Source organism: Drosophila willistoni (assembly GCF_018902025.1).
Source record: "Drosophila willistoni isolate 14030-0811.24 chromosome XR unlocalized genomic scaffold, UCI_dwil_1.1 Seg144, whole genome shotgun sequence".
Lineage (NCBI taxonomy): Eukaryota > Metazoa > Arthropoda > Insecta > Diptera > Drosophilidae > Drosophila > Drosophila willistoni.
The window spans coordinates 8,389,252-8,411,534 of NW_025814057.1; the positions used below are offsets into that span (position 1 = coordinate 8,389,252).

Consider the following 22,283-nt stretch of genomic DNA (forward strand, 5'->3'; position numbering starts at 1 on the left):
GTTGGTGGGTGCTCGTGTGTGTGTGTGCGTGTGTGCATCGCGTTATAAAGCATAATAATGCTGCAGCTTATCCCAAAGCATATATACATATATATATACATATGTATGTCAGATATACAAGTACTTATATACATGTATGTATGTATATATTATTTTGTCTTATATATGTATATGCGTATGTATTTTTGTTCATTTCATTATACGTTTTTACTACTGGGCAATTTGTTAGTCTCATAACAAATTCCTATAATTAAATGAGGAACGCTTGGACAAGTGCATATATATAGAAACAGCAGCAATGGCAACAACCGACAGCAAAGTGATATAAATCTATCTATATATAAGTATAGACAAAATACATTTATAATACAATACATATACATATATATATATAAATACAGATGAAGATATATGCAAACATTCTTAATAAATGTTTCTCAAAACCAAAATCAACACCAAAAGCATACGAAAAGTAAAAACGTTTTCAGTTCAATTTGAAACAAAACAAAAACAAAAAAAAGATACCAAAAATAAATAATACAAATATTCAGAGAAACACAATTCCTCTCAGAGTGTTGACAGGCTAAGGCCCATGAGACATGCAGCAAATTAATAATAGATGCTACAACAATATCAAATTATTGCCAATAGTTTGAAAAGAATAACACAAACAATTGTAAGGTGAGTAAAACAAATGTAAATTTTGTATAACTTTTGTTTGAACAGCTCTCTAAAGAAATTGCAATAATATAAAGAAATTATATACTCTTTGGTTATTATATTCAAATTGATATCTTATGTTTCTCATGTAATTGAAGAAGACAATTTGTAAAGCAAAGATAATTCAAAAATCATCAAGTACATATGATCATTAGATTAGACTTTGTTAAAGAATTTCCGAATTGCACTGCCCATTTTAAAACTAGTTGAGAATTACAACTTTATAGAGCAACAAATTTTTGATAAAGTTTCCAACAATATAAGATTGGTTTTTTGTTTATTTTTTGCTATGAAAACCAAAAATATAACACAAAAATAAAATATCATGCATACGACCCAGTGTATAAAATTGACTGAAACTTATTTCTGCAAAATGAAAACTAAAAAAATAGCAATCTGCATTACATATATGTTAAATAGTTTTTAACTAAAGTTCAAAAATTAAATAGAGAACTTCACTTATTGTTTCGCTTATCTTATAATTTAGTTCGAGCTTACAAAAAGTCTTTATAGTTAGAACTCACTTTTTTTTTTTTTGTTTCGTCTCCTTTTTTGTCTCTTTACTACTGGGTTGAAGCAATTGATTGATTCACAATGTCCTTGCTGATGGAATGCATAACGACAAGTACGTGATAAACTTTTTCAGTTCTCGTAAGAAACTAAATGGCTTAATGGAAACTTATTTCGAATTTCTTCCCCTTTTTTGTTGTTGTTTTTATAGTCTCTAAGAGTACATGAGAAAAATGGTTTTAATACAGCCATTAAAATGTTGCCAGCTTCAGGCTAAAGGATAAAACAAATATGTATACATTTTTTATGTTGAATTAACTTTGCCATAAAATATCGAATATGTATATACATTCACCATGTATATTCGTTCACCAAAAGTCATCCAGAACCCATGGGAATAGAAGAGTTATGTGAAATAGCAGCAAAAGTAAAATTTAATTGGTGGCAAATTTGAGCAAGTTTCATTTTATGTTTCTCAAATTACATCTCCTTTGCAATTAAATGATAATACTATGGACATTGACTATGCTTTTCTTTAGGCTTAAATATAGAATTTTGTTTTTTTTTTTTTTTCGCCATTTTTGTTGGCTTTCGAAATTGGACGTTAATTAACCATGGGGAATAAGAAAGGAAAGCTGCCAGTGGGCGGTTTGCTTTGCTTCACTTATTCTAATTATGCAAATGAAATGGGCAGAAGAAAAAAAAAACCACACACACACACACACACACACAAAATCATTATCACAGAGAGAAGGCAACAAAATAATGCCAAAAATAAAAAAGAAGAACAATTTGCATTGATTACAGACGCAAATATGTTTCAACACCTTATAAACTCATACGACATGTAGGCCAAATTTAGTCGTTTTGTCATTTCGTGTTAATTTTGAAGAATTTTATTTTGGAATAACAAAAAAAGGAAAAATAAAGAAATTTCGCTTGAAAGGTAATAAACGATTTAAGAGATCTTTGCATTGCTCTTGAAACCTACTTCAACATTTTGAAATTAAGGCAATGCCATGGTAACTCGCCCCGCCCCCCCCTTCTCTTTGCTAACATAAAACATAATGCAAAATAAAAGTGAAAATCCAAAACACTGAAAGTGGCCTGTTTTGGCACCATTTCTTAAATACAAGCATATATGTATATACACATACATATATATATGGATATATACATGTGTATTTACACATGCATACATGAATAATAAAAGTTGCTGGCAACAACAACAACAACAACAATAGGAACACAATAGAGGCAAAGCAACAAAGAAAACGCAAAGAACACACAATAAAAAAAAAAAACAAAAAAAAAAAAAATCGTTTCATGCATGAAGTTGGGGCAACGACTTTTTCTATACCGTGTTGCATGTTACAAGATTTCAATTAAATTTTATTACAAAAATTTTCTAAAATTAACTAAAAATGTAAATTACGTCACTCTATACCCAAGACAAAGGTTGCAAAGGTTCTTACAAGCTGGCGACACCTAGCGTCATATAAGGACAATCATTTAATTTGCATTCTGACCTATTATTATATGCCCTTTCAATCTTACAGGTTACAGGGTAACCAGAAAAAACAAAAAATGCCCCAAACACGGCAAACCCCAAGGAATTCGTGCGAAAAAATCTGAAAATTACCCGAATTGTAGGCGGAATAAACGAAATCAGGCAAATTACTAAAATCTTCAAGCCAAAAGAGGGAGAGTGAGATAGAGAGAGCATGTAAGAAAGGGAGAGCGAGAGCTAGAGTAAACGAGATGGAATATGCAATAAAAATAAAAAAAAAAATACAACAAAAATCAAGTAAAAACCCAACCAAAATCAAATGGCAAAAGGTCAATGTAACTCAAAATGGTTGGTTGAATTTTTGATAAATGAAATTTACTCGAAAGGACGAAGATGAACGCATGTAAAATCCTTTTTATGACAGCCATGAAAAACGAATAAAAGAAAACATACTCTAACACACACACCAAGAAACACATAAACAAAATAGACTCGAGTGGGCATTGCTTTAGGGGGCATTAGAATACTTCACATAAATATATGTGAGAGTCAATATTTTTGTGTGTTTAAAGGATGCCGCCCCCTGAGCCCTGCCCATTATTGTTATACGATATACTTTCCTTTAAAATTGACAATTTAAATGCAATTTTTAGTCAAATTGATGCTTCTCGACTTAATATTTTGCTTCAAATAAATATCTTATCTTATCATAATCTAATCAGCGCAAAGTTTTAAGTCCATCAACGCTAAAACCAGTTGGGAATCATAATCAAATGCTATGAAAAAGACTTAGTTTTCCATAACAAAGCTCGTCAAAACTGAGATATCTTAACCAAGTTAGAGTAGAGAAATGATTGTGGCATTAAAATTCTTAAGCTGTAAATGAATTTCAACAAGAAAATGTGAAAAAGAATTCTACTCTTGGGTGGCATAAAAAGCTGTTTCTCTTCTGTTGACATTACAGCTAAAAAGAATTATGAAATTAAATACGAAAGTAAGAGGATTCCTCTAATGAGATATACTAGAATCAGAATAGAAGGGGGTTCTCTATCTCCCTTTCTCTCTCTCTCTCTATGTGTGCTAAATGAAAAGTTTCTTTACTCTTTGGGTCTAGCCAGGCTGAAACACTCACACACACACACACACACACACACACAAGTATTTATCCCGCATATTTAATTATAATCAGATAAGAAAATTTTAAAGCTTCTTTCGTAAATCGATTAATTTAAGCAGTTTAAGGCACCATACGCCCACACTCCATTTACATTTTCAACCACCCATCACCCCCCCATCCCATCCCATCCCATCCAGCCATCTACCAGCAGCAGGAGCTCCATAATTTTCACGCTTGATTTGTCAACCAAAACGTGGGCCATGGCAAAGGAAAGCGGGCTACCCCAGAAATGGCGGCATTTGAGAAACCCAAAAAGCAACCCGCAGACTTTGGCAGTGTGTGTGTGTGTGTGTGCAGTGTGAAAAACACAAGTATTTCACAATATTGTAGCCGTTGGGTCCTGAATTGGGCTAACAGAGCCTTTGGCAAATCACGTGAATAAATCAAAGCCATTGCCACCGCCAACGATTCTCTAGGAGTTCTTTTTAGCTCTCGGCCTCCCTCTCAGTCCCTTAAACGGCTCAGCATGGTGAGCCTAGAAAGTTGAAATGCTTCTTGGCCATATGGTTTGTTCAAAAAACGCTGTCAATGCTGGTTTTCAATACCCTGCATCTGTAAAATGGCTTAAGGGTATGCTACAGTCACCAAGAAGCAATAGAAAGAGTTTTTAACAAGTTTCAGCAGTCGAGCTCCGTCAAATCGTCTGTCTTTATCAAAAGTCTATGACCTAGAAACACCAAATTTAGTATAAAGACTTATTTACTAAGTACGCTTTAGAATCACGTTAAATTTGGCCTCCGCCTACCAATGGCCAGTGTGATTTGCTGTCCTTAAAAATATTTATCGTCCTGCCAAATTTCATAAAAATTGAATTGAGAATACCCAAGTATAAGGACTTTGCTGGGAGGACCAAAAGTTTAGAGTGCTCGCGGCATTGTTTCAAGTGTTTTTTACCTTACAAATTGCTGGGTATTTTGAAGTCAGCGCAATATCTTAGTTACCTTTTTTTTGTTCACTTTTTAAAGATGTCAACCGCTCGGCGAGCTGCTCTCAACGCCACGACGCCCAATTTCCTTTCGTTAATTTGTAATTTGGTTTCTACATATAAATGAAATTAAGTACCCATGTACAATATATATATATATGTATATATCGTATCGTATATACCTATCTCTATATAACCGTCTGACATCATTTCAAAGTCGTTAGCAAAGAACGCAAGTCGTCAGTGACTTAAAGCCGTAAACTGTGAAATTGAACGGTAAATTTTTATAGTCCCTACGTGATCAGGTGCTAATGATATACACAACACACACATATACATACATAATGTATACATATAGGGTGCAGGGTGTGTATGTACTTGTATCTTCTTTTACCTGTGTGTCTCTCAACCTGTACGTGCCTGCCAATCAAATCGACTGCGTTGGCCGAACTCAATTAAAAGTGTAAGGAAACTAAATTACCTGTCAGTGAATATGAATTCACACAGTTTGGCTGACTGATGTTATGTGATAAGTATGTATACATATACATACATACATATATGTATGTGTATATGTATGTGCATGTCTATATAAGGATGTCAAAGGAATTGTCATCTACTTGAACAGCAGCCTAGGGGAGTTGCTTGTATTAACTTAATTAACATTTTGTTCTTCTTCATGAAAACTTTTCTTTTTTTGTTTGCAGAAGTGACTGTGAACTGCATACATATATAATCTACATACATACACACACACACACACACACACACAAATAGGCACTTATCCTTTTAAATTCCCTACAACAAATCCTCAGAGATGTTTGTTGAGAGGGCAATTCAAAGAGGAACCCTTATGATATTTCTACTTTCTGTGAAGAAAAACGCAACTATCAAGGATAAAGTTAAGCGATTTTTAAAATAGTTTTACAAATTCGTGATTAGAAGCAACTTACTGTAAATAATTGTGAATAAGACAAGAATATGTGCTTAAAAAATCATTTCATATGGAATTCTAGTTATGTATTTTCTCAACATCAAAGTGAGAAACGAATTTGAATGCCTTTTTCAAACGAATAATCGTCAATTCGATGGTTGAAGAGTTCTGCTAACTGCAATGGCATTGCAATTTGAATTAAATAAGATTCCATAAGATTTGTAGAGTATTAAGAAGCGTAGTAATAATCTCAAAAAAAATATGTAGTTTCCAGTAATCCCGCTTGATTTTTGTCGCATCATAAAAAAAAACTCCTTTAAAGTTTTCAGATTTTACTATAAAATATGAAACTGACAACTCTTAGTTATTAATTAATTTTTAAAATGTATCAATAATTGAATGAGCAAAAGCCTTTTAAAGTGAAAAATTTGATTAGAAATTGTTTGCAAAAGAAAATGTTGCTCAGCTGAAAAGTAGGCAACAAAAAATGTCCATAGAATGTGGCATAGAAAAAAATAAAAATATTTTTAAGTCGGTTTGATTAGGTTAATCCCATGAAAAAAAGATGATAAGAAGCTGCAGCTATTAGCTATATCAACATGACGAAATGGAAAAAGGTTCAAGGTTATGTTTGTGATGGATTTCCTGACTTTTTTTTTTTTTGCTTGTTGTCTATACGGAGCATCATCCCCCAGCCTTTCATTCTTTTTCGCTGGCAGGACATCAATTGGAAGCTCAAACTCTATTTATTTCAATTACCCACATCGTTGGGGTCAATTTCCGCTTGTCTTTGGGTTGCCATGAGGATGATGACGATGATGATGATGCTGATGCTGATGATAATGATGATGGCAATGATGCCTTGGGTCAGGACATAATGAGATTATCCGCCAGCACATTTACGGCCGGGAATACGTTATTTTTTCGTATTAATCCCACAACAAAAAGCAAAGCTAGGTCAGCCAGCATCGCCAGCTGCAATCTGCCCGTTTAACGGACATTGACGATAATAGGCCTTGTCCGCTGTCCGCTAAGGAATTGGACACTCACATGAAAGTCATCCCTATGCCTTCCCCTCTCTCTCTCTCTCTGTCTGTATGTGTGCGTGTGTGTGTGGGCGGGAAACAAAAAAAAAATATGATTGCTGTTGGCTTGACTCAATTACGATAAATTGCATGTCACGGGGCTCTGTGTGACAATCAGCAAATTTGCCAGCTAAAATGCTCAACAAACAGTTGACTTGTCCCCATCTAAGGCAAGTGACGAAGTCTTCTACATTCTCTACCTCCACCATTCATCCACTCCTTCTTCGCCGCCGCCGCCGCTGCCACCGCCTGCCGAAGGCAGCAATTAAGTTAATATTTACACTAGATGAAGTTTCAAGTCATGGCCATCATGAAAATGAATGGAAATAGAAAAAGACAATTCGAACTAATGCGTAACAGAAATTAAGCCAAATAAATTTATCTAACTTTAATCCATCCAAAGTTGTGTTCTTCAATCAATCATACTAAAAGTGACTTAGAATAGAATAGAACAGAGCAAATTTCATAGGATCAAAAATGTGAGAAGAAACAAAAGGAATCAATAATCTGACCAAATTAAATATTAAGTATACGACCTGTTTCTTTTTCGATACATTTTCACATTAGTTTTTTTTGCATGAATTGTGATAAATGATGTTGAATAGGAAAATTTTGAAGCTGAAAAGAATATTTTCTATAATAAGTATACGAAACAAAAAAAGGAAAGAATTCACGAAGCAAATTTTTACATTTACAATGTGTTAACTATATTTACATATTTCTTAATTGCAAAAAATGTAAACTTTGGAAAACTTTGTAAAACAAAAAATCCCTCTGATTAAATAGAAAAAATTGCAATCTAGAGTTTTTTTAGTTTACTTTGACATATTCTACATATATTAATATTTGCGTTTTTGTTTGAAAATCTATGTGAGTTTTTGTTGTTCCCCTTTGTGTATACACTTTTCACAAAGTTAAAGCCAATGAAAATTCATAAATTTTCATGTATGGGGCTATACAACTTTCTGACAGATTTTAAATTAGATTTTCGACAACAAAATTTTAAAGCTAGCATATGTATGTATATATATATTTCCTATATACATTTATTTAAGTTGAACATAAACAATTTTCACTTTGCACAAATTGCATTTCGATAAAAGCTTTGAGCCCGCATTTAACTTTTCTCTCGTTTTATTGTTTTTGTGTTAACGAAATTTGCCTCTGTCGCTCTCTATCTGTCTATCTTTCTCTGTCTCTTTCTTTCTCTTTCCTGTGTAAAAAAGTGCCAAAGTGGGTGATGACAAAGTGGTTGACGCGCCCAGCATCGCCTCTACCACTCGTCATCCTGACTTACCAGTCCCAGTTGCCATCGCTGGGACTCCCACTCTGCGGCTCTAGAGAGCACGGCGTATGGCAATTTTACGGACAGGCAAAAAACAGAAAAAAAAAACACAGTAAAAGAAAGGTGAAGATAAGTGAATATATTTTGCAGGTAACTAAGCGAATTTTCACTTTGCTGTAAAATTATTATCGAAAGTGAGGGAAATGAACAATTTCGCTGTGTCGAATAGTTCGATGGTGGGGCGGGGGTTCGGTGGTTGAGGAAGTTAACTTTATTTATTTTTTCTTTGCTCTTATTAAATTTGATTTACTTATTTGTGTGTGAAAAACTTTTTGCTTTTGGTTTTTTGTTTTCGCCGCATTCGTTAAAGAGCTTAAGCGATTAATCAATATTACCTGATGCTTGCCTTTATATTTAGGTTTTGCTGTGCCTTAACCTCTTTTCAGTAGACCACCTCGCCTCGCCTCCCCTCTCCTTCCAGACCCTCAACCCCAATTTGAAAAAACATAAACCCAGAACCCAGAACCCTATCCTCTAAGAGCCCCAATCCTCCACCCACATCCTACAACGGTGTGTCTTTGTGTTAGCATTTTAATTTCACACTTTGTGGTTCTTCACACTGATTCACAGTCGCAGTCTGAGTTGGTATCTGTGTTTAGGTGTGTGTGTGTGTGTCGGTGTGTGTGTGTGTGTGTGCGATTGTATGGGTGTGTTTGTGTTTATAGCTCAATTGCTAAAAATTGGTTTGTTTGTTTGGAGCCACTCGAGAGGATACTATTGACAGGGCAGGTCCTGGTCCTGGTCCTGGCCTGGCCTGGCGTGGCCTGTACTGTCCTATTCGATCCTATCCTGGCCGGACAGAGCCGAGCAGACAACACAAAGGAACGAAGCCGAAGCCCTTTCACTGACATTCAACAAAATGGTGAAATGGCAACCGGTTCAACGGTTTTGTTAAGATTATTTTTCGCTTATTTTTTGTGCTCCCCTTTCTCTCACTTTCTCTATCTCTATCTCTTTGCTGTTGAACAAAATTGTTTTACACTGAACCATTTAGAGGAAAAATGGCAATGTAGAAAACTATGAAAGAGTACCATGAAAGAGCCATTGGATAGCCAGCCCACTGAATGATTGATACAGATACAGATTGAGATACATATATGTACATATATACAAACATAGAGAAAAGTGCGGGCTCATGTTGGTTAGTCGTGGGGGAGGATGAACTAAAAGTTTATCCAAGCAGAAACTATTAAGAACTTACCAGCAAAATGAAACTCTAACGACTTCCCTCGCCTGCTGTTGTTGTTGTTACAAGAATACATAAATACATGTATGTATGGCATATATTATGTATATAAAATTAAGTAAATATATTATAACTTCGACTTTGTTATACCTTGTATTAAGCTCAAAAGTTCTTACTAATTTATAAGAAATGAAATTTATGTATGTATGTTTATTTTTCTTCCTTTACATATTAATCTTAGGCTCATCCACTAAGCAGTATACGAGAGCACTTAAGCGCACCTGGCGGCTATTTTTGCCATCGTGACAACAAAGACATTTAGTTAGATTTTTACAAATAATAAAGAAAAGAGAATGAAAAAGCATTGCCAAGTTTGATGAATCGAGCTTCTATAGTTTTGCTTTCTCATTGCCCTTTTGGCAACCTACATATATCCCATTTATCTTGAGATTGCAGGGTATAAACATACATTTGGAATGTCTGTTTGTGACTGATGTATTCTGTTATTCATTTGACTATATAAATCCTTTACTGTCAGTCCAGAAATTTGCTTTGCTTTTCTCGCTCTATCTCTCTCTTCTTTTTTTTTTGTCGTTTTTCTTTTGCATTTAAATAAATAAACATTCTCACATATAAGTATGCATGTCTTGACTCCACTCTACTGGAAATCTAACCAAATTGCGAGTTCAACACTTGAAGAAATGTCCATAAAGTGACTTGAATCAATCATGATTGAATCGTTATAGAAGAAGCTTTTATCTGATCAAATTTATATAGCAGGGGAATAGAATAAAAGTCCATAAAATTGGACAATGAGAGGCGGGAGAGAGTAATCATCTCTCCAAGGAGAATTCCATTTGGATTTCATTTCAATTTTTGACTCAATTATCTCGACAAACATATTTCAAGTATGTACTTATCATAATAAATGTTGGACTAATTATAATTTTTCTTTTTGTTTTGTGTTTTGTGTGTTTTGTTTTATTTCCAGATACAATAGAATGGCAATGGAATCTCTAAGGGATTTCATGGCATCTAGTTGAATGTCAATAGGAAACTTGCCAACACTGAAATGAATAAATTATATGACAACAAAATCAATTTGCATTAAAACCAGCCAGTAAACAAATCGTCAAAGCCAAGGGAAAGCCAGAACCCAAAAACAAACCCAACCACCCACAGCCACCCAACCACCCAACCACCCGGGCCATTCACCCAGTCACCCAGTCATCCAATCATCCATCTATCCATCTATTCAGTTTGCCCATCTAACGCACTTTCCGAGTGGCAGGGCGTATACGCAGGCAGACTGAGGTGGCGGCAGGTGGGCGAGTCTAGCAAATTATATTACCTTGTCAGGCGAGTGACATAAAGCAGAGACCACACACACACACACACGCCCACGCACACTCGCACACACACACACACACACACACACACACACACACACACACATGTGGATCTGGATCTGGGCGGTGCGTTGTTGGTTTTGTGCTTGGAGCTGCAATTAAGCACCAAGGAGAAGGAAAAGAAGAAGGAGAAATCGAAGCCAAAAGCATAGGCGAGACGAGAGACTGTGGGGACTTGGGTCCGGCGTTTTGGGTCTTGTGGGTGACCGCGAACCGCTGTCTCAGGTTACGCAAAACTGACAGCCTGACATTTTGACAACGCCAACACCAGCAACAACAACAACATGTTGCGCAGCTGTGTCTGCCTGCGCAGCGATGGCGGCAGCAGCAGCGGCGGCAAGCGACGCAGCTCCTCCGTTGAAGACGCTTCATCGTGCCGGTCATCGGAAATAGAGCGTGTGGGTGCCAGCATGCAGACACTGGGACCAAATGGCCAACCGCATTCGGCCGCCGGACAAACAACGACGCGGGCCTCCAGTCTGCTGCAGTTGTTCCAAAGGAAAGGTTGGTGCAAACACTTCCGAAAACCGTTGCGTGGCATGAGCGCCTCTCGGGCCGAGAAGAGTGAGTATCACCACCCTACTACTACTGGCTACAATTAAACCACACACTTGTCAAGTGTACAACCCTAATTCTCTTATTATCCTACCCTCCTCCCTCTTCCTCCGCCCTCTTCACTTACCTTTATCTAATTTGTAAGCCCTTGAAAACCCGCAAAAGTTAGCCCTAAAGCTTGTTACTTTGAAACCATTTGCAAATGAACAATATAAATGAGACAAACAATGCCAAAAAAGGAGACTAAAGAAGATGCATTTAGATGACCACATAACAAATGACAGTGAGCAAATGTTTATTGAAACAACATAACAAAGAGCTAGAGAATTTATCATATGTATATCGAAATTTCAGTTACGCATTTCGCTTCTAATTGATTCCTGGCATATCCATAATTATGATTGATTAACTTATGTTAAATGTCTATCACCTGTTTACCTACATCAAACACAGAAAGTTTAGTTTAGTTTTGATGTTCGTGAATATGTCTAGTTAATAGACTACTTAAGCCATCAAGACAAATCAATTGGTCGTTAAACTAAAACCAAATCAATTCAATACGCAATCAGCACTTTACCCATTAGCATAGCAATCAATGAATGGAATCACGCAACGTTGAATTCAATGGGAACAAGTTCGTTAACTAAAATTATCATATCTATTTGTAGCTACCAACAGAACAGCTTGTAAGAGTAGTAGTAGTAATGGTGGGAGACTAGATAAAGATAGAGAAAGGGAAGATAGAAAAGAGAAAAATTCAACACTTGCACAGAATAGTTGAAATGCAAATATATGCAGAAGCAAGAGAAGATTAATCAATTTGTGCCCAGAAAAAGAGCAAAACGAAAGAATATAAATGTAGCACACTTCAAGGAGCATTTTTGGTCATCGGCACTATGGGAAAATTTACGAAATTTTTTGATATCTAAAGCACTAGCAAATTTCAAGACGATTAATTGCTTAAATTGTAATGGATGTGTTGTCCCAATAAGATATCTACATATTTTTATTGCCCTAAAAAGTATGCTATAATATGAACATTACTCCTTTTGTTAAGCTACTTCTTCTCAACAAAGAATATATTAACTCCTTGCAAAGTCTAATGCTGCATTTTTTTGACATTTTTAAGCATAGAGTATATAAAAGAGATTTTCTGCAAGGTCATCCCAGAGTTTGGTGCGTTTTAAATCATTACAACAGTTTCAAATAATTTTAATAGCTATCTTCGACACTTATCTCATTGTTCAGAAGGTCAGGAGGTATATTACACATGACTTTAAAAGCTTTTAACTTTAAGTACGAAATATTAATAGACATCATTGTGATTTATTGGGTTTTATGTAACAATTTCATTAACTTTTCAATATAGATTTAAATGTCAAAAAAAGTGAGCAAATTACCCATAAGCCACGTGCTTGACGATGATGATGATAATGATGATGATGGCACTTGCGCTAACAGTATATTTATTGTAACAATTTGTCCTACTAGCCATTGCCAAATGGCCTTTTAAAATGATAGACTCCAGATAAAGTTCCATGGGTGTAGGTATGCCCAAGTGGTGACCATTTTGCATGGCACACTGGCAACTCAATTTGCTCGACAGGTTCAACCTTATCTTAAGTACTGGGTGTACTTTAAAAATTAAATGTAAACTGATAGCAGATCCTGTTTCGTTTTTTTTTTTTTGTTTTCCCCTCAGACTATACCCATGGTGAATAAGCAAAGGGCAAACCCGTAGTGGACAAACAGCAACTATTAGAACAAATAAAGAAACAAACAAATACACCCACCCAAACACTAACTAAACACTCACATTAAGACAGAACTAGTCACGCAGACAAAACTGAAACCGCAAAACACAGCGCGGACATAGACGCAAGACAGAAACAAAACTCTGGTCGACATGGCCGCCGCCATTTGGATAATTAGGGCGTTAGACTATGGAACAAAAATGACACTCACCACTTAAATTCGATCCGAACGACAGGAAACTTAAAAATCTGTTTCACAAAATTATTAAATTTCCATTTTATATTATCATATTTGAAGTAAATTGTTCGTTGATTGAATCCTTAAAATAAGCCTGCAAAATTTGAATACTCATTTTTGTATTACAACTTTATATATTGGAAAATATTGGTCATAGACATTCTCAACTGTGGACAAACTAACAATGAGAAATTTAGTTTATCTCATTTACTTTATAGCATATATATTGAATATTCCTTACATGGAAATTGATCTGAAATTCGTATTATAAATTCTATATACCTATGTATATTTTCAAATTCATATTACGTGCAGAAATTTTAGAATAAAAACCATTTTCGCCTAAAGCTTCTTGTTCTTAGAATTGTTTACCACTAAAATCACTTGAATTGTTCAACTGGATATAGCCTTCTTCGATTTGATTAAGAAAATGTCATATATAAAAACGATTCAATGAAAGTTAATTTAACAGTCCAAAGCATAACAAAATATTTGTTCAATTTTAGTTGTATAAAAAACTCAGAACCTTTAGCTTTACCTTGAGCTTCATTCATGATGAATTTAAAGCATTTTGTGATATGAAAATTGTTAAATATTTGCCGTATTGTACCCACAGTGCCGTCTTATGTCTACGGTACGGAAAAATCGAAAAACCGAAACCATTAACCATAGAACCAACGAACGGCGAACCAAACGCAGTTGCATTGAGCCCTTCTAGGTCTAGTTAGGCGGCTAGTTTCCAGTGTACGGCAATAAATAAAAGAAACGAAACAGCGAACAAAAACTAACTCTTTATTGATTTGAAGAATTAGATAATGTTGCAGCAAATAGAATTCAATTTTTTTGTGTTTTTGTGAATAATGAATTGACATCCACAAAGAGAGAAGTTGCGATAACAATTGCTTAAATACAAATTAAAGATTTAGTGTTTAGTTACTCCGATTTCATTGTCATAAAAATTTAATAATTTTTGTTTTCCTTCGATTTGTTTTTATGAAAATTGAAATTTAAAGTGCAAGCAAATCAAAGAAGAGAAAGAAAAAGTCAAGAAAAGCCCATGAAAGGCTTATGCTGATCTAGCCCACAAAACCCAAAATCCTTTACAAAGTATCCTATGGGTTTATTTTCCTTCGTCATACTGAAGCGAAAAAAACCGGAGAAGAGAGTCCACATAGAAACAAGTTTGTAAAAGTCAACTTATTTCATATTAAATATACCCAAAAACAAAAAAAAAAAAAAAAAAAAAAACAATTCAACAACATTATTTTACTGCAATGTAAAATGTCATTAGGTCGATCCCAACCCTTCTACCTACAATTCTGTTTCTGTTTTCAGAAGAATAAAATTAGCATTAAAATGGATGAGAATGGCAAGTAACTAGACCTCATACGAAACTTTCCTTCCCATCAGTTTGAAATTAAATTTCAGCTTACTTTGTTCCCATTAAAAAGTCCCCCCCCCCAACCCCACACTCCATACCCCATCCCACCTACATTCTAGTTGAAACCCAAAAACAAAAACCCTTTTGCCAAATAGGTTGAGTGTTGAGTTAATATTTTATTTGAATTTATTGCAGCTATAAGAGCGGCTATATTAATTCAAAAATGGTATCGACGCCATCAGGCACATCGCGAAATGAAGAAACGTTGCAATTGGCAAATATTTCAAAATCTCGAATATGCCAGCGAACAGGACCAAGCTGAGGTAAGCACAATTTGTTTTGCTTTGTTTTTTTTTTTAAATTCTTTTATAAAATGTGATAAGTATAAGGCAATAGCTATATATAGTGGTTGGTTCATACACACACACACACACACACACACACATGATTTTGTATGAAGGTAAGGAGGTCACCATGCCACGTCGACTGTGTATGCATTTGTAAAGTTTCGAAAGTCAATAATTGTCATCGTAGTTGAACGAAACTACGTTGTATGTTGTTCTGTGCATGTTTGAATCAACCATACAATTTGGTATTATTGAATGACCTATAATTTACAAGCCATTAATTAGTACATACTTCTTATGACCGTTTTTTTTTCAAATCTCCCATAATTTCTCCCTTCCCCACATTGTGGAATAGAAGTTAAAATATTTTATAGGATATATAATAGGTTTTATATGCATTTGTCTGTCTGTCTGTTTCTATGCAGAATAGTCTCTCAATTTTTGTTTTATTTATATGAAACTTAATTCCTATGCTGTTTTTTGTTGTATACAGCACCTTTGTAAAAATAATCGCAATCGAAACACTATAACATATAGAAATTATACAAAAACCAAATGTCACTTCAAAAAAGTCAAAAGTGTGAATGATATAATAGAAAACAAGAACTCAATTGAGTAAAAGTTATAGTACAATGATGATTCAGTTTCTATTTCTAAAGTTTCTATCTAAACTTATTTTTTTTTTCATTGCCCAGCTATATAAATTCTTCAATGATCTGATAAAACATATGCCCCAAGCTGCTGGCACAAAAAATCAACATCATTCATCATCGATAAGTGAGTAATACAAATAACTAAAAAAAATAACATTTGATGGGAAATACAAATTTTTGTGAATAGCTTCAGTTTTGGAAGAACGCGATGAAATATTAGAAGAAGTTGGTGATGTTGTGCGCACCAAAATGGAATTGCCATTGAAAAAGAGTCACGTTGAATTCCTAATCGATGTCTTCCGCAAGAAGAGGGTATATACATAATACGGTTGATCTAATGATCATTGAATTGAGCAAAAGTCTTTCTTTTGGCAGGGTAATCGCTTGCAACCCCAATTGGTGGCAATGATATTACGTGAGGCAGCCAAATCTTTGAAACAAATGCCAAATATTGTTATGGTATCGACAGCTGTATCCCTGCAGGTCACCGTCTGTGGTGATTTACATGGTAAACTAGATGATCTCTTGGTGGTATTGCATAAGGTAAACTTGAAAATTAATCTCTATATGTGGAATTAATTTATGACATTTATTTGTTAGAATGGTCTACCATCTGCTTCCAATCCATATGTTTTCAATGGTGATTTTGTGGATCGTGGCAAAAAAGGATTGGAGGTGTTACTCTTACTATTATCATTATATTTGGCTTTTCCCAATGCGGTATTCTTGAATCGTGGCAATCATGAAGATAGCATAATGAATGCACGATACGGTTTCATACGCGAAGTCGAGGGAAAGTATCCAGTGAGTGTGATCCCAAGATATATAGAGATACAAAATGTTCATATATAATTTTCTACTTGATTATAGCGTAATCATAAACGCCTGTTGAGGCTAATTGATGAGGTTTATCGTTGGCTTCCATTAGGTTCTGTGCTTAACAATCGTGTTCTAATTGTACATGGTGGTTTTTCGGATAGCACAAGTCTGGATCTCATTAAAAGCATTGATAGAGGCAAAGTAAGTTTCTCTATTGGATCATCTAAATATGTATTAATGTTATATAATTCTGTGTAGTATGTGTCTATTTTGCGACCACCCATAACAGATGGCGAACCATTAGATAAAACTGAATGGCAACAGGTAAATATCTATTATTATTATCTTAACTTTCTCATTGTACAAGTAATGGAATTTATATATTCTCTTAGATCTTTGATATTATGTGGAGTGATCCACAAGCAGCCCAGGGTTGTGTCCCCAATACTCTACGTGGGGCTGGCTGTTGGTTTGGACCGGATACCACTGAATTATTTTTGAAACGTCATCGTTTAAGCTATGTCATACGATCACATGAATGCAAACCAAATGGTCATGAGTTTATGCACGATAATAAGGTGAGCATCAGTGAGATCTTCTTACTATATAAATATTTATATATATTTTTGTCACTTTCCAGGTCATTACCATATTCTCGGCGTCTAACTACTATGCCATGGGCTCGAATAAAGGCGCTTATATGCGACTTAATAATCAATTAAATCCGTATTTCGTTCAATACATATCGGCTGCATCACAGACAAAGAAACTATCATTCAGACAGCGTATGGGCATGGTGGAGAGTTCGGCTCTGAAGGAACTTGCTGTGCGCCTGCGCGAACATCGCGATGAATTGGAGACAGAGTTCAGGAAATATGATCCAGATGACACTGGTCTCATTTCGATAAGCAAATGGTGTTTTGTCATGGAAGAGATAACCAAATTGGGTCTACCCTGGCGATTATTGCGCGATAGACTGGCACCGGGTACAGATAATCAAAAAGTTAACTATTTAACTACATTGGATCTGCTCGATACGGATGTGATTGTAAGTGACCATAATGACATATCTCTAAATCTAAATATATCATTTCCCATTTGACAGTTGGAGGCAGAGGCCGATGGCACAACGGTTATGGATGCTCTCTATGCCAATAAAGCCAGTCTGGAGGCCATTTTTAATATCATCGATGCTGATAATTCGGGTATAAGGATAAATGAAATTGTTTTTAGACTTACCCCCTTGTGACTTGTCATTTCGTTGTAGGCGAAATAACCTTGGATGAATTTGAGACGGCAATCGATCTACTTGTTGCCCACATGCCTGGCGCCTATTCCAAGGAGGAGATGCTTGAGAAATGTCGCATGATGGATCTCAATGGTGATGGTAAAGTGGATCTCAATGAGTTCCTCGAGGCATTTAGGCTAAGTGATATGCACAGGAAACAGCAGCAGGAGGCCGATATGCGTAAACGTACAGCGACCAGAAGTAGTGTAAATCAACCACATTCAGAATCAGTTGCCGAACTAGCGAATGCAATATCCAAAAATACCTTAGTTATTGAGCAGGATATTGATCCCACTGATTGTGAGGCAAAAGTGATTGATCCAAAGTAATTATTTTTAGTGCACTTTAACAAAAACAAAAACCAAAAAACTTACAAACTGATCGATTAAACTGTCCGCCACGTGTGGCGTTTCCATTAGTGGTGCAAGAACATCGGAAACCGCACATCTCTATGACTATTGATGGTTCGATAGTAACTAGACAGTGTGAATCGATAGTTTTTGCTTTACTACTTTCCATATAAGTTATAGTTATACAGATCGTATTAAGACATGTTGATAACCTCTTTGGCTATGACAAATGGATTCCAAATGGAAAATCATCCAAAATGAAGTTGTACTTTGAAAAAAAGATCAGACACAAGTATTTCTTTCTAGTATTACCAAAATGTTTTAACTTCTATAATTATTTCATTTCCAAAAACAAAAAGTAAAAAAAGTCAACCATTTGGATCCAATTTCATACTGCCATTTTATACAGACATATGTTGTTTTTTTTTTTTTCTTATGATATCCCCTTATCTAAAAAAAAACTTAAACAAATCTTATTCTAACTATTTTTTTTACACATTCATCAACTAGTTGTACTTAAATACTAATATTATAATTACTATCAATATTTAGCTATTCTGAATATAAATGATGATCAAGTTACTATAAGACATTTGGCATTAGACGATTCGTTTATCAAGATCTCTGCAAAGTCAATATATATAAGTTTCTAAAGGTCATTCCTGTCTGCTTTTTTTTCATATGAAATTTATAAATATGTAGACAAATTGAAAATAAACCATAACTCTAACTAAAGTACAAGAGATTATATATATAAATATATATTGAATGTTATTGTTAATTACAAATAATAATAATAAAAAAAAAAATGTATAACACAACATGCTTTATTATGCTTGCATACCTAAAAAAAAATATTTAACCAAGGGATCAAAACTATACATATTTAAATCAATCTATATTATGGCATATTCGATTTTTAGCAAGCATTAAAACATTCTAATAAACTTTCATATATGTATGTATAACCAAATATCTATACCTTTCTCTACCAAAAAAAAAAAAAAGCCAACCAGAAAAGATAGAAAACCAAAGAAATAATTCCAAGAGCAACAGATAATAGACATTTTTGATAATGCATATTACCGATATTTATGATCTGAATCAAGAGAAATATATTTTACATCAACGATGAAAAACTCAAAAATCCAACATACTGGCTTATGTCTTAAATGTCTAAATCCATTTTAAATATAAAATATATTTATATATATATATGTAACTACCCACTTATTTCATGATATTGTAAGAGGTGGTTTTTTCCAAAAATTTTAGATAATTATCTATTGCTTTAAACGTAATTTTGTACCTATATAAAACATAAACCAAACATAAAAAGCGCTTTGCAACAGGACCAAGTAAAACTAGTCAAACGGACTAACAATTCAACATAAAACTGTTAATGATCAAGAAATATTCATACAAATACTATACAATATTAAAATAAGTATCGTAGTATCTACTTTTCCTTAAAACAAAATACCAATAATCAATTTCCTGTATGTATTAATTTTTTTTTTTTTTTTTGTTGCTGTACTTTAAGTCTATTTCAATTGATAAGCGAAATATTTTTCTGAATTAATAAAAGTTTAAATACATATGTTAAATTAAATGGCGCGTGACTTGCGCATTGGCGATAGTTTTTGAATTTAGGGCTGGCAATGGCTTCGATATTTACTCACGCTATCGTTGTTGTTATCGTTATCGAGCAAGCGATGGGAAATTTGATTTGACTCCAAATAAAGTAGAAAAAAAAGTAAGCTTTTCATTCATGATTTATATTACCTTAAAAATAAATTGTTTACGTCCATGTCTTTTATTACCTTAAGCTTCATAATAACATAATCCAAATTCTAAATTGAAGAAATTCAAACGCACAATATGACGTCATTTGCCAATGGCATTCGCTTTTATGTAAACCCGAAAGCCAAATATCTGTCCAATGCAGTGGAAAATGTATTATACAATATTGGAAAATCTGATCGTAGTTCCTTAGCTTGGCAAACATGTCGAACAAATCAAAGAAGTCTGAATAATAGAAGACTCAGTGCCCAACACGATATGGTGCCTCTGACACGGCGAGTCTCGAGTATATTGAAAGTGCCTGGTTGGAAAAGAGATGAGGTCGATAAAGCGGAACGTAGAAAGAATATATTCTATCAAATGCTTAAAGCCAGTCAAGATATTGCCGACGATAATAAAATAAGCCCCATTTTAAGACCTAATTGTGTCACAAGACAAAATGGTGGAATGGTGGCGCAGAATATGAAAGTGAAAGATGATCGAATTTTCAATGAAATCTATGATAAACTAAAAGGTTGGCTGAATAAGCCAACTAATGTGGCAGAGAATTCATTTCTATTATTAAATAGTTCTTCAATATATAAACAACCCATTGCCAAAGATCAAGATGAAAACATATTTCGTCCATATCCAGAAGTGCCCGTTTATAAGGTACACCATAAGAAAAAGATAATAACGAAAAGTAAGCCCCGCGGCACACGAAAAGTGAAAAAACCTTCTGTGGCATTATCTAGAAAATCAAAGAAGCGAAAATCACTTAAATTTAGGGCCACAGTTCAATTTGGTAAAACTGTCACGGGTCGACGGTCACATACTGGTTCCCAAACTGAATCAATTGTGGGATTACAACAAAGCCGTTCTGCAATATCCAGAGTCTTTGATTCCACTGTCCTCATACCTAAATTAGATAACAATTCAAAAGTACCAGCAGTTAGAAATGGAATTGAACCAAGAGCTAATCAAATATCACCCAAAACTTTGGCATACGAAGTTAATGAGCGTCTAGCCTCGGAGGAGACTGTTTATTCAATTCCATTAGCATCCCAGAGAAAAATGGAAGAAAGTACGGATGTTTCGAAATTCAATATATTACGATCTCCACGTACATCTTCGGAAAGTGAACTAAGCAAAGGATCGCAGAAAAGTCATAGCTCTTTTCATCACTCAGTTCGTACTTTTGGGTCGCGTAAAGTATTACCAATAGAAGAAGAACGAACCTCACAACAAAGCATAAATTCAGTTTTATTGGCAAAATCGCAACAATTTATGAGTTCGAAGAAAAATGCAGCTACTTCAGGTCATAAATCACAGGCAAGTCAAATGCAGAAATTCCATCAAAATAAAACTATAAATTCAATTAAGAATCGTTCCTTAGCGTCGACAAAACAAGGAAGAAAAACCATTAAAAAGTCTGGGCTTTCTCATATATCAGCTCCAGTTACCTTGAGAACGTCAAGACGTCAAAAATCTAAACGTATTAAACCCAGCGATTTGTTTCATATGAAAAGGAAAATATTTTCTCTCCTTCCGAATGATATATTCGTGAATCAGAAACGAAAAGAGATCCTTGAACAAGCGGAACTCGATGATACCAATCAAAATGATCAGGAAACGTACGAACAGCGTTTAAGTAAATTACAATGTTATCTATTTGATGGACACTCCGCTTTTGATGATTTGGATGATTTAACGCTTGATGGCATTAATGTTGAAGAACTATTGCTATATCCTTATCAATTACCAGAGACACTCATATCGCATTCGAATTCACAGGAATTTCATAAAGCAACTGAGTTACCAGTAGCAAGGCCATTGAAAACCAAGAAACCCGTCAAGGAGAAAACCAGTAAACCTCCAAAGAATAAGCCTCCTACAAAATGTCAAAGCTGTTGTTGTATATGCAAACAAATTCATCGTAATGGCCATCAAAAGGATGCCCCATTCATAGCTCAAATGAAGAGGGAATCAAAGCGTTTAGAATTAAAGGCATATATAACCCAAAGGCAAATTAACAAGGAAAAACGTAAACTTCAAGACATTCAGGACGATCAAATTATACGGCAAACAGTCACAGTCTGTCAAGGAGTGCCGCACTGCATCAGAGTCACACATATGCCCAAAGAGAAACCAATTTTAATAGTGGCATAAACTGAAATTCTTTACAGATAAATAACAATTGATAATCATCAATTGATCTGTAAAGAAATTCAATTTATTTCACTTGAATTCCGTTTCCATGGGCTATAAAATAAATTATACTTTTAATTGTTATATCTGTTATGTCTTTATTTATA

At 34.6% G+C, this 22,283-nt stretch overlaps 2 protein-coding genes across 3 annotated transcripts; both read left to right on the forward strand.

Annotated features, from left to right (window-relative positions):
• Positions 1-531: 531 nt before the first annotated feature.
• On the forward strand, positions 532-18,921 carry LOC6638847 (serine/threonine-protein phosphatase rdgC). 2 transcript variants are annotated; one of them, XM_002061852.4, is made up of 13 exons: positions 532-681; positions 10,384-11,365; positions 14,925-15,052; positions 15,772-15,853; positions 15,917-16,041; positions 16,105-16,272; positions 16,330-16,533; positions 16,600-16,749; positions 16,807-16,872; positions 16,941-17,126; positions 17,189-17,596; positions 17,654-17,753; positions 17,816-18,626. In XM_002061852.4, exons 2-13 carry the CDS (start codon positions 11,086-11,088, stop codon positions 18,163-18,165), a joined length of 2,247 nt encoding a protein of 748 aa, XP_002061888.2. In that variant the 5' UTR covers positions 532-681; positions 10,384-11,085; the 3' UTR covers positions 18,166-18,626. The 2 variants fall into 2 exon arrangements, with proteins under 2 accessions (XP_002061888.2, XP_023034902.1); XM_023179134.2 differs by lacking the exons at positions 532-681; positions 10,384-11,365 and adding exons at positions 14,361-14,529; positions 18,739-18,921 and having other exon boundaries at positions 17,816-18,161.
• A 1,023-nt stretch (positions 18,922-19,944) lies between these two features.
• On the forward strand, positions 19,945-21,505 carry LOC26530014. Its single transcript, XM_047012172.1, has 2 exons — positions 19,945-21,300; positions 21,365-21,505. Exons 1-2 carry the CDS (start codon positions 20,068-20,070, stop codon positions 21,434-21,436), a joined length of 1,305 nt encoding a protein of 434 aa, XP_046868128.1. The 5' UTR covers positions 19,945-20,067; the 3' UTR covers positions 21,437-21,505.
• The last annotated feature ends 778 nt before the right edge of the window (positions 21,506-22,283 follow it).

What these genes read in the sequence shown, in the direction of transcription:
- LOC6638847 (XM_002061852.4), top strand. Translation starts at nt 11,086, where the DNA reads ATGTTGCGCAGCTGTGTCTGCCTGCGCAGCGATGGCGGCAGCAGCAGC. An exon ending in AGTTTATGCACGATAATAAG is followed by an intron (nt 17,127 to 17,188) that starts GTGAGCATCAGT and finishes GTCACTTTCCAG; the next exon opens with GTCATTACCATATTCTCGGC. An exon ending in CATCGATGCTGATAATTCGG is followed by an intron (nt 17,754 to 17,815) that starts GTATAAGGATAA and finishes ATTTCGTTGTAG; the next exon opens with GCGAAATAACCTTGGATGAA.
- LOC26530014 (XM_047012172.1), top strand. Translation starts at nt 20,068, where the DNA reads ATGACGTCATTTGCCAATGGCATTCGCTTTTATGTAAACCCGAAAGCC. An exon ending in CTTCAGGTCATAAATCACAG is followed by an intron (nt 21,301 to 21,364) that starts GCAAGTCAAATG and finishes ATCGTTCCTTAG; the next exon opens with CGTCGACAAAACAAGGAAGA.